Raw genomic sequence first — 14822 nt, 5'->3', positions numbered from 1 at the left:
ACTTTGTTCACTTGCTAAAAAACTTGCAATGGCAAAGTACCTACTTTGCATGCAGAATGATCTAAGAAAGCAGGACTAGCAAAACATCTTTTGTAAACTGACCTTGACTAGTTGCTGTTAGTTGGAGGTGATGCTTCTAGAAGACATGATTTACCTGTTAGGGTTCCAATGAAAGAAAACTCTGAGGCTTGAATTTCTTCAAAGCTACATTTTATTAGAGATGTCATATTGGCACACTTGGGAAAACCCAAATTTGAAAGTTTCCAGGTTTTCCTCACCCAAAGAAAAGTTCAAGTCCCTGCCCAACATCCACAAGTGCATCACATGATCCAATCAAACCACCGTCCCAACTGGCGATGCCTCCCAGGTCCAGCCTCCCAGGTGCAGGGCAAGGCGGCCTTGACTTTCTGAGAAAGGAATGTTATTATGACTATACATCACCCATGCTCCATACAATCCCCCCTCCCAATTTCCCACAGCAGTAAATGTGGCAGGCCTGAAGGCCCAATACAAAAGATGGCTTCCAGTTCTGACATTACCCTTGAATAGAGCAGCTTTGTATGTCATTTTTCTTTTTGTTCCTATAATCATGCAGGCTAGAACCTGAACCTTTACTGTAAAACAAAGAGAAATGTTTCCTACACATTATCTTGTGGATTTAATTAATTAATTAATTATGATTTATATAGCCACCCATCTCTCATAAGTGACCCTAGGTAATTATAAGTATTAAACACACACACACATGCACCCATGACATAATTCTTATCTGGTATGAACGCTTGCAGATATCAACTTTGGTTGGCCAAGTGGCATCTGCTTTGAATGGCAGATATAGTATAAATAGGAGTCTTTTCCAGTCTTCTAACCTGAGAAGCTTAATGTCAAAATTCCAGGATTCCTGAAGAAGCAAAATGCATGGTGAGGCAGAAAATTATGGTCCTTTCAGAACTAGCTTGGCCAGCATAACCCTCAAGAATACACCTGTGGCCATTATTGGTAATACAATGTGCCAATTTTAATTAATTAAATGTTACAGGGGAAATCATATTCACAAAGCAGACTCATTTCCTCTGCCTACAGACAGTTCTCATCCCCATAGCAATAGCACTTAGACTTATATACCACTTCAGAGTTCTTTACATCCCTCTCTAAGCGGTTTACAGAGTCAGCATATTGCCCCAATAATCTGGGTTCCTCATTTTATTGACATCAGAAGGATAAAAAGCTGAGTCAACCTTCAGCCAGTGAGAATCAAACTGCCAAACTGCAGGCAGCCAGCAGTCAGCAGAAGTAGCCTGCAGTACTGCATTCTAACCACAATAAGTACTCTTATTTTCTCAATAACCACAGCAACACCAACTGTGCTCAAAACTTCATTGAGATTCATCAGTGGTAATGAAGGCTATCTGTTTTAAGATGGTGCAGTTTGGATCTGAAAGTCCTGAATGGATTGGAGAATATTATATTTAAGAAAAATTAAAACCTATAGAAATAAAGATGTGCACCATTAAACAGGAGCCTTTTTTGTGTTGTTTTCTGCAAAACAAGAGGATACTAAATTATGTTGTAACACCCCAGCCTGGTATCTTACAGTTGTTCTTGAGTAAAACTTCTATCTTTTGCCTACATGAGGATCATGATAGCAGGGCAAATAATCATTTTAGTGACAGCAGATGCAGTTTCTTTCCTTTTCTATTTCCTTTGTTATTTTCCGAGATCTCCACCTAATGCTGAAAAAGACTGATGCTCATCAATGTAATGAAAACAGTACTAAAGAAGAAAATAGATTCTTTTGTTGCCTCAGCTACAAAAAGAAGCCAGAATAGATCTCATGCTTGAGTTTAGGCAAGAGATTGGATGCTTACCCAAAATGTGACAAGATTACTAAGCATATATGGCCAAAAAGAAAATCTAGGTCTGATCACTAACCTGAGAATGATCTCTAGACTACATCAGCACAGTTTTTGATGCTGTCAACAACAAACACAACCTATAAACATTTCCTTCCTAATATGTCCTTTGAACCTGGCATGATTTTTATGCAGGAGGATTATTAGTTTTATTCCAGTAACCAAAAGATATTTCAGATCCAGAAAAAGTCTGTTTCTTAATGTAAGTGCACATCTATTGGACTGAGATCCTATCTTGCAGTTGGTTCCAGCTGGTAGATCAAGAGGTGCTAGTAACCAACAAAACAGATGCTACAAAGCTGCACTTTACCCATAGAGTCAAGGAGGGCTCACCACTCCAATTAGTTTGGTTGTAACCTTGATTTCCCTCTAGCCATTATTTATGTCTATCACTCAGAATATATTTGTAGTAGAATTATACAAAGAATATGTAATTGATATCTTGCCCACTCAGGTTATTGGAGTGCACAAGACAGGCCAGTCAGGTGGAATGAACTGTCAGGGAAGTGTCAAAAGTGGCACTTGTGAACAGATGTTGTCAGTTGCCTTGTCTGATTGCATTGAGTAAGATGCTCATTTGTATTATTAAGCAGCAATGAATGATGACTCAGACATCTGCCTTTCAGGGCTATTGATCAGTCAATTAAAACCAGACTTTTGATAAAATCTTTTATCTGATTTCCCTTGAAATTGAGAGAATATAGAGCTAATGAAATAAATTCAAATATATATATCTGCCCCAAGGCCATGGTCTTTGTCTTCCTTTTAGTTCAAAATGGATTGGGGAAATAATTAAAAAATGGGGTACACATGTCTATGAGACCTTAAGAGCAAAACAACTCTCTTAAAGAATTAAACCTTCCCCCAAAGAACTTCCCTAAAGTTTGATGTAAGATGGAATGAAAGAAGAGTGTGGTTAGATGAAAAGATCAATGATTGTGATCAAGTGTGCCAGAGATTAGATTGTGAGATAAAAAGTGAATGCTGTATATTTCAGTAGAAATCTGCCATCTTTGCTTGCAATAATAGAGTGGATAGTTGTCATAGATTGTCACTGAGGTGATCTGTATGTAAATCTTTATTCAGCCTTAGGGATTGCTGGGTTGACACTGATTCTCAGATGAATGTAATAATTAATCAGCAAGATTTTATAATACCCCAAACAACATTACTTTGGCAGTATAAAATCTCACACTGTTGTTAGGCAGATAAAATAAGCCAATTCTTAATGAACCCAATAAAATAGTTTCTAATATCAATAGCTACTCATCAGTGAGAGCTTGTGCTTATGCTTATAGACCAATGTCTATGGAGATTCTCAGTCATCCAGGTCATGGTTGTTCCAAAGGTGCTTTTTCAAGAGGCAACTGGACTTTCTGGATTTTCTTTGAAGACGTTTCGCTTCTCATCCAAGATGCTTCTTCAGCTTGGATGAGAAGCGAAATGTCTTCAAAGAAAAATCAGAAAGTCCAGTTGCCTCTTGAAAAAGCACCTTTGGAATTTATAGACCAATATTTCTCAACCTTGACAATTTTTAGGTGTATGGATTTCGACTTCTAAAATGCTCCGGCCAGCTCCTCTCTGATTTTTTTACAATAGTATTTTTATGCTTGCTTGTGTCATCTAAGTATTTTAAAAACGCCTGTTCTCTCTGGATAATTTTGTCTCACTGTAATAATGGGTAGCATTAAGCTGTCCATGACAGGGAATAATTTTATAGTGAGACTATTAATAGTAATATTTACGTACATTGTACTATATACACCCGGAAGTAAGAATACCCTGAATTTAAGACAATTGCCCCCAGAGGAGGATCAATCAGAAAAACCACATTTACCTCCATTATGATCCTCTCAGCAACTCTAAAAAGATCTTACAATTTTGAAATTAATTTCACTTTTAAAAACCCTGATCTTCCTTTCCAAAGGATAGATTCTCGCCACTTGGGAATACTGTAATTATTTTTCTAAGAGGATGTAATTCAAGAATATTATTATCATGCATTTTAAGAAAATCAGATGTACAGTTTTATTACACTTGCTAGGAATGCTATTGAGGTTCTATTATTGCTGTTTTGGCAATATAACTAAAGGTCTCCCAGAAATCGAGAAACTGATAAAAAAAAAATCTAAAAGTTTGAGACATTTCTATTTCTTAATACAGAAGTAGACTGTCAGAGAATCTGATCCCTACCAGCTTGATTAATATATTTGTACCTCCAGGCCTCAGCCTGTCCAGGCTGAGGCTTGGACAAATGACAGACATCTCTTAGATCAAGAATAAGTTGCGGAGGCTTACAAAGGTGAATAGTGTCAGCTAAAAATATTTGCTGCTGGAAGCCAAGTCTAAAAATGTCTCTCTCACTCCTACAGATAACAGTTCAAAACTGATGAGTATAACCTGAACACCCTGAGTCATTTCTATGCTCCCAGCCCATCCTGCATCTTGGATATAGACCATACTGAAGCTCCAAAAGATGGAGGACAAAATGCATTTTATTTATACATCAAATTTTGAAACTGCCCATCTCACTCACAGAGGAAATCTGGATGGTATACAACTAATACATAACAACCACATAAATATTATACAATATATATTATATTAAATACTATCTGCCACATGGAGGCAGTTAAAACAAGAATCGAATAAAGTTAAAAAGATGGGAAGAGGCCCTTCAGGAGAAATTCCACAAGGGGGTTACTTCTGAAAGGGCGGGAGAGTGTAGTCCTACCTCACCTCTGGGGGAAGGACAGGGGCAACCGCAGAGAAGGCTCTATTCCTGACCCCACTAGTCAAAATTCTTTAATTGATGGATCTGGTAGAATAGGCCAATGTAATGAGTAAAAAAAATGGTTCTGGAGATAACCTGACCCTATTATGAAATGAATGGAATAGGTTTTAAGTCCTTATTTTATTTCTGATTATGTGCCATCAAGACAATGTTGGATTATAATAACCACAAAGATAGATTTTCTCTAGGACCCACGTCCCCAGTTTGGTCCTTCTGATCCCAACGATGCACTCATTGCTGCTGTAACGTGCTGCTGGTCATCTTTTTTTTCCTTTTCTTCTGTCATTTTATTTTATCCCACTCCTAGATGCTGAATCAAATTAAATTTTTACACCAGGCTCATCTACATTTTTGTGCCATTTCTTTATTTTATTTTATTTTATTTTATTTTATTTTATTTTATTGAAAAGACAGTGCCATGTCAGGATAACAATGCAAATAAAGCAAAACCAGAGAGAGATCAATGGTAAATCTTAACATACATGCTAATAACTATAACTATATTATGTTAACAGTAATTGCAACAATACAACAAAAAAAAAAGGAAATAAAGGAAACTTCAATTAAGTTTCTAGCTTATTTACAATTTTTTCCATATTATATTCATAGTTTTATACATCTTCGTTGTACTGACATTCATTAACTTCCCTCTCATTTCTACCTCTTGTCTCTATCCATTCATAAAATTTATTCCATGTCCTGTAATATTTCGAGTCTTCTTTATCTTTAATTTTTAAAGTTAATCTGTCCATTTCAGCACAATCCCAAATTTTCCTAATTATGTCATCATCCGGTGGGGTGTTCACATTTTCCAATATTTAGCATATATAATTCTAGCTGCCGTCAATATATGTAACACTAAATAAATAGTTGCTTTATCATAACTTTCCAACAATATACTAAGAGGCACGTTTCTGGTTTGAATTCAATATGTTGCTCAGTTATCATTTCTAGCCATTTATGGATTTTCTCCCAGTAACGCCTTGCTTTCTTACATGTCCACCACATGTGGAAATATGTTCCTGGAGTCTGGTTGCATTTCCAACAATTTGCGGAGAAGTTCTTATACATTTTGGCCAATTTTGCTGGCGGCAAGTGCCACCTGTAAAACATTTTGCAAAGGTTTTCTTTATATGCCGTGGCCATCGTCAGTTTGTAGTTTCTCTCCCAAATTTTTAACCATTTTTCTAATTCTATGTTGTATCCAAAATTTTGTGCTGTTTTTGATCATAGCTGTTCTCTCTCTCTCTCTCTCTCTCTCTCTCCCTCCCTCCCTCCCTCCCTCCCTCCCCCCCCTCTCTCTCTCTGTGGGTATCTGGTGTCTGTCACTTACCAGCATGCCACATGAAGGTTAAGTATCACTCTTGGTTCCCCCTGTCCCTGCCAACATTCACTGCAACTAATTAATAAACAACAAAGGAATCCAAGGACTTTTGATAAGCAAACTGTACAGTAGGAAAAGGCACCCGGAAAGAATTCCTACAGTGGTAGTATTTCAAATGCAAGCTCAGTTTTATATGAACCGGTGTCTGCATTTCTCGTCCCTCTTTCTCCCATCTGCCTCATATAAAGGACTAGACTCTGGGCAATGCTGCATTGGGTTGCTTGTTTCTGGCTGGATAGGGGGAATTTCCCAGTGCCTGCCTTTCCCTTTAGAGATTGTCCCCTTCTCACTAGTCTCTGTCTTTCCTTTGTCTTCCTAGACATCTGCACACATGGATGCCTTCACCCTTTGGAACAGAAACCCATGAAATCATTGTTGCTCTGCTGCTATAATCAAAACACTAGGGAATATGTTGTTGTTCCTAGGCTCCTCGGTAGATCTATGGAAACTTTTAGCAAGGAAGAACTCATAGCTCAGCTTCATAGGAACTGAGTTGCAACAGTCCTAATTTTCAACTTAAAAATGGTTTAAAAAGGAGGGGGGAGGAAAGGGAGAGGGAGAGGAAAGGGAGGGGAGACAGGGGAGGGGAGGGGAAGGGAAGGGAAGGGAAGCTTTGCAGTGCTTTAGATAAGAGGACGGAAAAATACTTCACTCAGGGCAGCAATCCAAAATGTGCCTCCTTGGAATTGTTAGGGCAAAAGGGAGCATTAGGTTTGATGGCATTTCATTGATTAAATGGAGGAACATCTGGTCATCTGCAAGCTTAGAAAAACCCAGCAATAGTTGGTCACCAAAAAATATAGCAGCCAAGTAACCTAGGTTGAAATGGCTGCACAAGGCAGGCCACTGCCACTGAAGAGGAGAGGACATGCCAGCTGTTATAGCCAATCATTGCTGGAGCTGCTACCTGAACAAATCAAAGCACTGGAGACCATTTGCTCTGAAGGATTTTAAGATTGCTTGGGTCAGAAATCAGCCATTTTGAATCAAAGCTAGTAAACATGGTATAAAGGGGTTTGCAAGGGATTATTTATGAGTGAGAGGAGGATGTTGGCAGTTCCTGCGCTTGGCAGGCTGTGAGTGGTACGGGAAATTGAATTTAGAATAACAGCATTGAAAGGGACCTTGGAGGTCTTCTAGTCCAACCCCCTACTTGAGCAGGACCCTATATCATTCTGAACAAATGGCTGCCTAATCTTTTTTTTTTTGAAAACCTCCAGTGATGCAGGCAAGCTGTTCCACTGATCAATTGTTTCATCAGGAAATTTGTCCTTAATTCTAAGTTGGATCTCTCTTTGATAATCTTCCATCTGTTACTTCTTATTCTGCCCTCAAGTACTTTAGAAAATAGGTCAACTCCTTCACTGTGACAGACCCTCAAATATTGGAAGATTGCTATCATGTCACCCCTAGTCCTTCTCCTTTTTAGACTAGACATACCCAGTTCCCACAACCATTCATTGTATGGTTTAGCCACCAGTCGCCTAATCACTGATGGGCTAAGTAGGAAGTCCAAATCAGCCCTCTTTGGGATGGGAAACATTTTCCGTTTATTCCTTATTTTGATCACAGCCTGATATAGCATTAAATAGTTTACTTTGGATCATAGGGGAACTTTCACAAGCCTAAGGCCTCTTCCTAGATAACTCCTGTGGAGAAGGAGAGATGAATAGAAATGAACAATTGGGGCCACTGGATTTTTTTATAAAAACTACTTTTGATGAAAAATGGTATTATTGCTAGGAGTACAATGTGACATTTTATGAAGTGTACTTTTATTTATTCTGAAGGGTGAATGTTGCATAATCTTTTATGAAAGCTGCCTTTAGGCGGCATGTAAACTTTTTTAGCTGGTTTAAATGAATAAAACAAACATTTGAAACTCTTGCTTCTGTCCTGAGCTCACCTCAACCTAGCATTCTACATACTGTAGATCTTGGACCACAGATCCCATCACGTCAAGCTACCAAGGCATGCTAGCTGGGAATATGGGAAGTACAGTCCAATGCATTTTGAGGATATTAGAATGGGCCAGCATGGTCTAGGTGCAGTGAGCTCTAGATTTCAAAGCAGCAGCAACATTCAGGGTGAAAATCTGCGAGAGACTGAATGCAATATCACAAGGGAAGGCCTAGATTTTTGTCTGTAGCTGTAGCTATACCAAAGGCACTAGGTTGCATATTTCGACCCCATTCCCAGCAAATGCCAATGAAATCCAAACCACTTTTATTATCTGGATGAAATATATATTAAAAGAAAACTGAAACAACAAATATATTTCTGTGTCATGAGAAAGGGCCTCAGTAACTATTCAACGGTGTGTGGGAAGGCAGGCTGCCCACTGCATTCAAATGTTTATCAGCCTGGCTGGGTTTTATGGGGCTTGCAGCCTCTGCATTTGGATTGCGCCAGGATTCAAAGGGCTATGGAGGCTGCTGAGTCATAAAGAGGAATGATACTAGAAATCTCCCATCGCCCACAAACTGTGAAAACGATATTTAAAAATAGAGGCAGAACTAACAAGTGCAAATGATCAGAAAATTGGGACAGTTGGAGCTTCTGAAAAACTCAGGCTGTCTTCTTCACATGGTTATATAATGAGCAACAACACGTTTGTCATGCATTCAGTTTGCACCTTTTAAAGCTGGCAATTCACACTAATGTATTTAATGCCTCTGAAGTCATTTCTAGGTAAACGTGCTTGATACTGGATGAAGATCATCACTGGAAGAGAATTGAACTGTGGAATCCTTAGTGCTTTCTGAGCTTGGTTGTTTTCTTGCAGATGTTTTGTTACCTGGCTAGGTAACATCTTCAGTGCTAGAAGGGAATGGGGATTGCTCTACTACAGAGGTGGGTTTCAGCAGGTTCTGACCAGTTCTGGAGAACCTGTAGTGGAAATTTTGAGTAGTTCGGAGAACCGGTAAATACCATCTCTGGCTGGCCCTGCCCCCATCTATTCTCTGCCTCCCAAGTCCCAACTGATCGGGAGGAAATGGGGATTTTGCAGTAACCTTCCCCTGGAGTGGGGAGGGAATGGGGATTTTGCAGTAACCTTCCCCTGGAGTGGGGAGGGAATGGGGATTTTGCAGTAACCTTCCCCTGGAGTGGGGAGGGAATGGGGATTTTGCAGTAACCTTCCCCTGGAGTGGGGAGGGAATGGGGATTTTGCAGTAACCTTCCCCTGGAGTGGGGAGGGAATGGAGATTTTACAGTATCCTTCCCCTGGAGTGGGGAGGGAATGGGGATTTTGCAGTAACCTTCCCCTGGAGTGGGGAGGGAATGGGGATTTTGCAGTAACCTTCCCCTGGAGTGGGGAGGGAATGGAGATTTTACAGTATCCTTCCCCTGGAGTGGGGTGGGAATGGAGATTTTACAATATCCTTCCCCTGCCATGCCTACTAAGCCACGCCCACCAAGCCACATCCACAGAACCGGTAGTAAAAAAAATTGAATCCCACCACTGCTCTACTATATATATTAGCTTGCTCTGTCAGTATTGGTGGAGGTGTTTTCTTCTTGGTAGTTCCTTGATTAAACTATTGTTTGCTACTTGATTGTTTGTCGGAGTTGGTAGTTCTCTGATTAAGATTTTGTTTACTGCTTGATTGTTTTTCTGGTGTTGTTCCTGGTGCTAATCTCGCTGGCCTGTTTTTGGCTAGCAAGCAAGAAACATTTGAGGCATGAAATATGTGCAGTGGCATCACTATATATGTCCTTCCCACAGCAGTATCACAGTTTAGGTATATAAGGAAGATGCTTGCACACTAACATTGCTATGAGGTAGGCTTGCTATAATTTGTCCATTTTGCTACAGACAACTCCACTTTAATATGCATGGAACAGGGGCTACTTCCACCAAGCATACAACTAAGGAGGAGTGCTTGATGCCAGCTTTGAGATTTACAAATGCCACTCGAAACGAAGCAAAGGCAACATTAAAAAAAATACCACCCTCTAATCAGTTTTAGTCACAAATAATGATGCAGTTGAATGGCGAATGGTAAAAATGCCATTAGCAGGCCAAAATCAAGGGTTCTCCTGTTTAGCTCACCCAGCTATGATGGAGTCATTTGCTAAGATGCATAGAAGCTTCTAGCAAAGGACCAACCGCAACCATCCTCAAGTCTCATTAGGTACAGATTCAAATGGGTTCTAAAATTATTTGGCTTTTATTGCCTGTCCACAAAAGGAGAAAGTATCATCTTATATATCTGAATACTGTTATTGCAGAACCTAAATAGAAAAATATCATTAAAAATGCAGCCTACTACAGCATCTAAAGAACTAGCATATTTTCAGTCTGGCTATAGGTCTGAGAAATCTAGGAAAAATAGATTGATTGCATCTAGAAAATACTTTGTTGCTAAAGATTGATGGAAGCATTTATGTGGGTTAGTGCTATTAAAGAGCAATAGGTAAGTGTAACCCCCCCATTAGAGGAGAGAGATTGTCCAAAGCAGTAAAACAAGATGCAGCACCCAAAACTCTTGTATGACATCCCAAAGTCTTTTCCTAGCCGAATTACCTATTAGTGATATGGTGTACTACATTGTGAGGCAGCAAACACCCATTAACTTTAATATAATCCCTTAAAATAGAGAGAGTTTCCAAAAAGGAAGGTAATCGAAATCCTGCTCATGAGCATGACATGGCTTAGAGAATGGTCAGATAAGAGGCAGCATAACCCCAGCTGGATATTTGGTGGGCAAGAAGCTTGGAATGAACCTTCCCTAGTTTCTTGGGTTACAAAGAACATGGTAGGAGAATTGTGGTTTTTCACTTGCAAAATTCTATTAATGTAGCTTTTCAATAAAGTAGAACTAGTTTATTTGGTTGGGTTTCCTACCTGTCCTTCATAGTAAGGGTACTGTAATTAGAAGATCCATGCTTTTGTTAAAATCATAAGTTTTTAATCATAAGTTTATTTGTCAAGCATATATAAGATAACAGGTAACAGTATAAACATAATTTGAATACATGAAAAGAGTAAGTAAAAAGGAATATTAGGACAGGGACAGTAGGCACGTTGGTGCACTTATGCACGCCCCTTACAGGCCTTTTAGGAATGGGGTGAGGTCAACAGTAGACAGTTTAAGGTTAAAGTTTTGGGGGTTTGGGGAAGAAACCACAGAGTCAGGTAGTGCATTCCAGGCATTGACCACTCTGTTACTGAAGTCATATTTTCCGCAATCGAGTTTGGAACGGTTTACCTTGAGTTTGTATCTATTATTTGCTCGTGTATTGTTGTGGTTGAAGCTGAAGTAGTCATTGACAGGAAGGACATTGAATAATATGAATATGAATCCATTAACTTAAAAGAAATATTAGGAAATTTATTTTGTTACATTTTATTATATTTTTTCACTAAAATCCCTTCCAATCAAATGCTTTTTTAATAAAACAGCAACAACAAAAACCATATTCTTGAAAATCGGCAAAGTACAAGACTATTTGTCATCAGGTGAGATTTGCAAATTCAGGAAAGTGAATCATCAAATAAGACTTGTGGATTAACAAAGTTGAAAGATTTTATGAAATAACATAAAACAGCTTAACACTTTCTAGTTATATTGAACCGCAACTCCTATCACCCAGCCTGTGGTCCATGTTGATTATGTGAGGTGGGGATGAAGTGGGAACATGGCTGAAGGATGCCAATTTGAAAAGTATTTTTCAAACTTTTCACCTCTTCTATTTTATTCTTCTGTTCAACTCTTGTCTGCTGCTATTTTTCCTAGGCTTATAAAACCATGGAATTGTGAATCATTCTTCTAGAAATCAAACCCCTGTTCAGTGCAGGAATGCAAATCAAAGCATTTCTGACAGATTTCTCTCTAGGCTTCTGCATAACCACATTCAGTCACTGATTCCATTATCTTAATTGATATTACTATTAGGAAGAGTTTTTTCTCTCTCTCTAATATTCAATTGAAAACTGTTGTCCTGCAAATTATTCTCTCTTACACTGAGAAATAGGAAAGAACAGATCTGGATCTTCTTCAGAGACATTTGCAGAAGCTCCCTCTCTATTTTGGCAAAGCTGCTATGTGCTTCCTAACATCACACTCGCTTTCCTCTCAACTTATGGGCCTAGTGTCACCTTCCTGATTCAATTAATGGTTCAATTCTTTCCCTAGAAATAGTGAAAAAAAAATGCACATTGTAGCACAATCTGGTGAATGAAGATCTCATCTAAGTCCACAGTTACTATCCTAATATTATCCTTCTCATGCATGATGAACTTACTATAATCTTTACCGATCCTGAAAATATAGCTTGCTGTAATGAGGAGGAAGAGGAAGAAGAAGAGAGGATGAGAGGACTTTGACTACGATTTTATAACTGCAGTATCTTTACTAAATAGGTGAACAACAAAGGAATGAATTGAACTCCTTTAGATTTAGTTCTGAGTCAGACATGCATAGGACTGTGTTGTCATGCTCTTAGTTGCTGTAGCATTTTCATTATTATTTTAAGGGCTGCAATTTTTATGAAAACTCAAAAGTACTGGACAAATAATAAACAATAGGTATCATGTTACATTCATAACATCTACCCTAATAGGAGAATTACTAATTCTCGTATTAAAATATATATATTGCCTTTAGAACTTTGTAGAGAAACACCAACTGCTTCACCCCCATTGCCCTCTAAAGAACATACAGTTTAAACTGGACATGAATTTCATAAGGCTCTCTAAAGTTAATGCAATTTAACAGAACATTACTAAAATATCTCAAATAGCAGTTCATAAGGGTATAAGCAGAAATAATGAATGAAGGTATTTCATCTCTGTTTTGGATACATTGACCTATAGCAATCCACCCTCCCTCCCTTTCTCTTTTGCTTACCTGTCATTCTGGAATCTAAGTATCTCTCTTTTCCTGTTGAATTTCAGTCTGACTAGCAGACTTCTGGAGATCTTGTCGGTGCTGAGAGGGCTTTCTGAGAATAAAGCCAGGTAAGTGGATGATGTGTCACTCGGGAAGATCACAAACAAGTAAGGAACTGGAGTTGTCACTTAAAAGACGGCAGAGTTTATGAATATCCCTTTTTCAAGAACACGTTTCAAGATTCATAGACAGCCTCTCAGAAGCAGTTCACACCCATCTGCTGCTGTTATGTGCTCACATCTTCCAGATCGTGTTGCCTGCTTCTGTATACCTCCTTCTCTGCTTTCAATAAAGGCTAGAGGATGAGGACCGGGTCGGTGTTCTCCCAAATTCACCTTATTTGGTAGGTAGATCAGAGGGTTGTCTCTTGTTTAATTTCCTATCTGTTCTCTGCTCAAAGTGCTAAAATCCCTGTGACTCGCTCACACCCTGACCCTGAATGACTGCTAGCTACCATGCTACGGGCTCCAGAGTCTGGAGTGTGTGATCCTTTCTAAGTCAGATTCCTCCCTCGACTGTCTGCTTCTACCTTCCTCCTGGGCTGCCCAGAATTGTTTCCATGGACACGGGTAGCAGCTGTCAGTGGCAGCAGGGGTCTTGAGGACTCGAGGAATCCATCCATCCATCCAAACATCAAATCCTCCTTCCAGGGCAATGACTGGACGATGCTGAGCTTGCTCCAGAAGACAAACTTTCAGTGGTCTCCTGCTTTGCTTAAAGGCAATGAAGAAAGGGAAGAAATTGGCACCTAGATACAGATCAACTCACTAGAAATTGGATCAAAGTCTTAATATCTCTTGGGAGATAAGCACCCTCAGAAAGTCAAAATTATCTGAACTATGATAGTCTCCTCCTTTGGAAGACAGGCCCTATCAGAAATGGACAAGGCAGACAGATCTTCCAAGGAGATTGAATGCAGATTTATTATTAGAACAAGGGATATCTAAGAAATGCTGTCAGCTAATGCTGACCAGTTGTCCCTGCATATGCAAGCATCTGAAAGTTGGCAGTAAAGGCAGGAAGTACATTACAGAGGGGACATGTTTTGCTTTCCTCTTTAAAAAAGGCAGTCAACTAATCAAGAGGCTAATCAACTCAGAGTATGAATTTCAGATAGTTACTTTTATATTGGATTGGTGGGACAAATAAAGATGGGGAAGATACCACCTGCATAATTTGCTCGCTGAACAGTTCATTTCTGAGCGTGGCAGAATCCAATCTGAGACCATGATCTGGAGATAGTGGTAGCATTCCTAATCTGGGACAGACAGATGAAATTGGAGCTCCAGACTATAGGACCTCCAAATTCACCATTGCACAAATATTAAGTAGATAATCAGCTGAGATCTTGTCCAATCTCCTTCTCACCTCCCAACCTTCTAGAAGCTATCTGGAGAACTGAAAGCTTGCTTTAGTTCAGTGCTCTTCAGTAAGCTTAGTGAAGTTTACAGATTCACTAAGGGCCACTTAGTGAATCTGTACTATGAACTTCTTCATAGCTATTATTGCAGTTTTAAACTTGTTCCCATTACTGTTATTTTGGCAGAACAATGTTGGATGACCATAGAAGACATCTAGCATAGCCATATTTCCAGTTTACCCCAACTTGAGCCACCCACTATTTCAGAGGGCAAGGCTGCATGAAGTTATCCTCAATCCAACCCTATCTAGAAGTTAACACAAACACTGTTTATATTTTCTGGTGCTACTTTAGAACCAGAGATGAAATAGTGCAAGGATAGACCTGTGTTTGTTTTTATGTTTTTAACAGATTTCATTTCATTTTTTCATTTTATTAAATTTGTATACCGCCCTACTCCCGAAGGACTGAGGGC

The 14822-nt window shown here is 39.2% G+C and overlaps 1 protein-coding gene across 1 annotated transcript in view; it reads right to left on the bottom strand.

Annotated features, from left to right (window-relative positions):
- The window catches only part of EFR3B (EFR3 homolog B), a 140301-nt gene extending 126656 nt beyond the window's left edge, over positions 1-13645 (bottom strand). The window contains exon 1 of the mRNA XM_060693109.2: positions 12946-13645. Coding sequence (XP_060549092.2) covers positions 12946-12952 — 7 coding nt within the window. The 5' untranslated portion in view covers positions 12953-13645. The remainder of the gene's footprint in view (positions 1-12945) is intronic.
- Between the last annotated feature and the right edge of the window lie 1177 nt (positions 13646-14822).

The sequence above is a fragment of the Pantherophis guttatus genome, chromosome 1 (genome assembly GCF_059756535.1).
Source record: "Pantherophis guttatus breed Tessera chromosome 1, ASM5975653v1, whole genome shotgun sequence".
Classification (NCBI taxonomy): domain Eukaryota; kingdom Metazoa; phylum Chordata; class Lepidosauria; order Squamata; family Colubridae; genus Pantherophis; species Pantherophis guttatus.
Note: the sequence above shows the minus strand (reverse complement) of the source record. Positions and strands in the feature narration are given on the sequence as shown.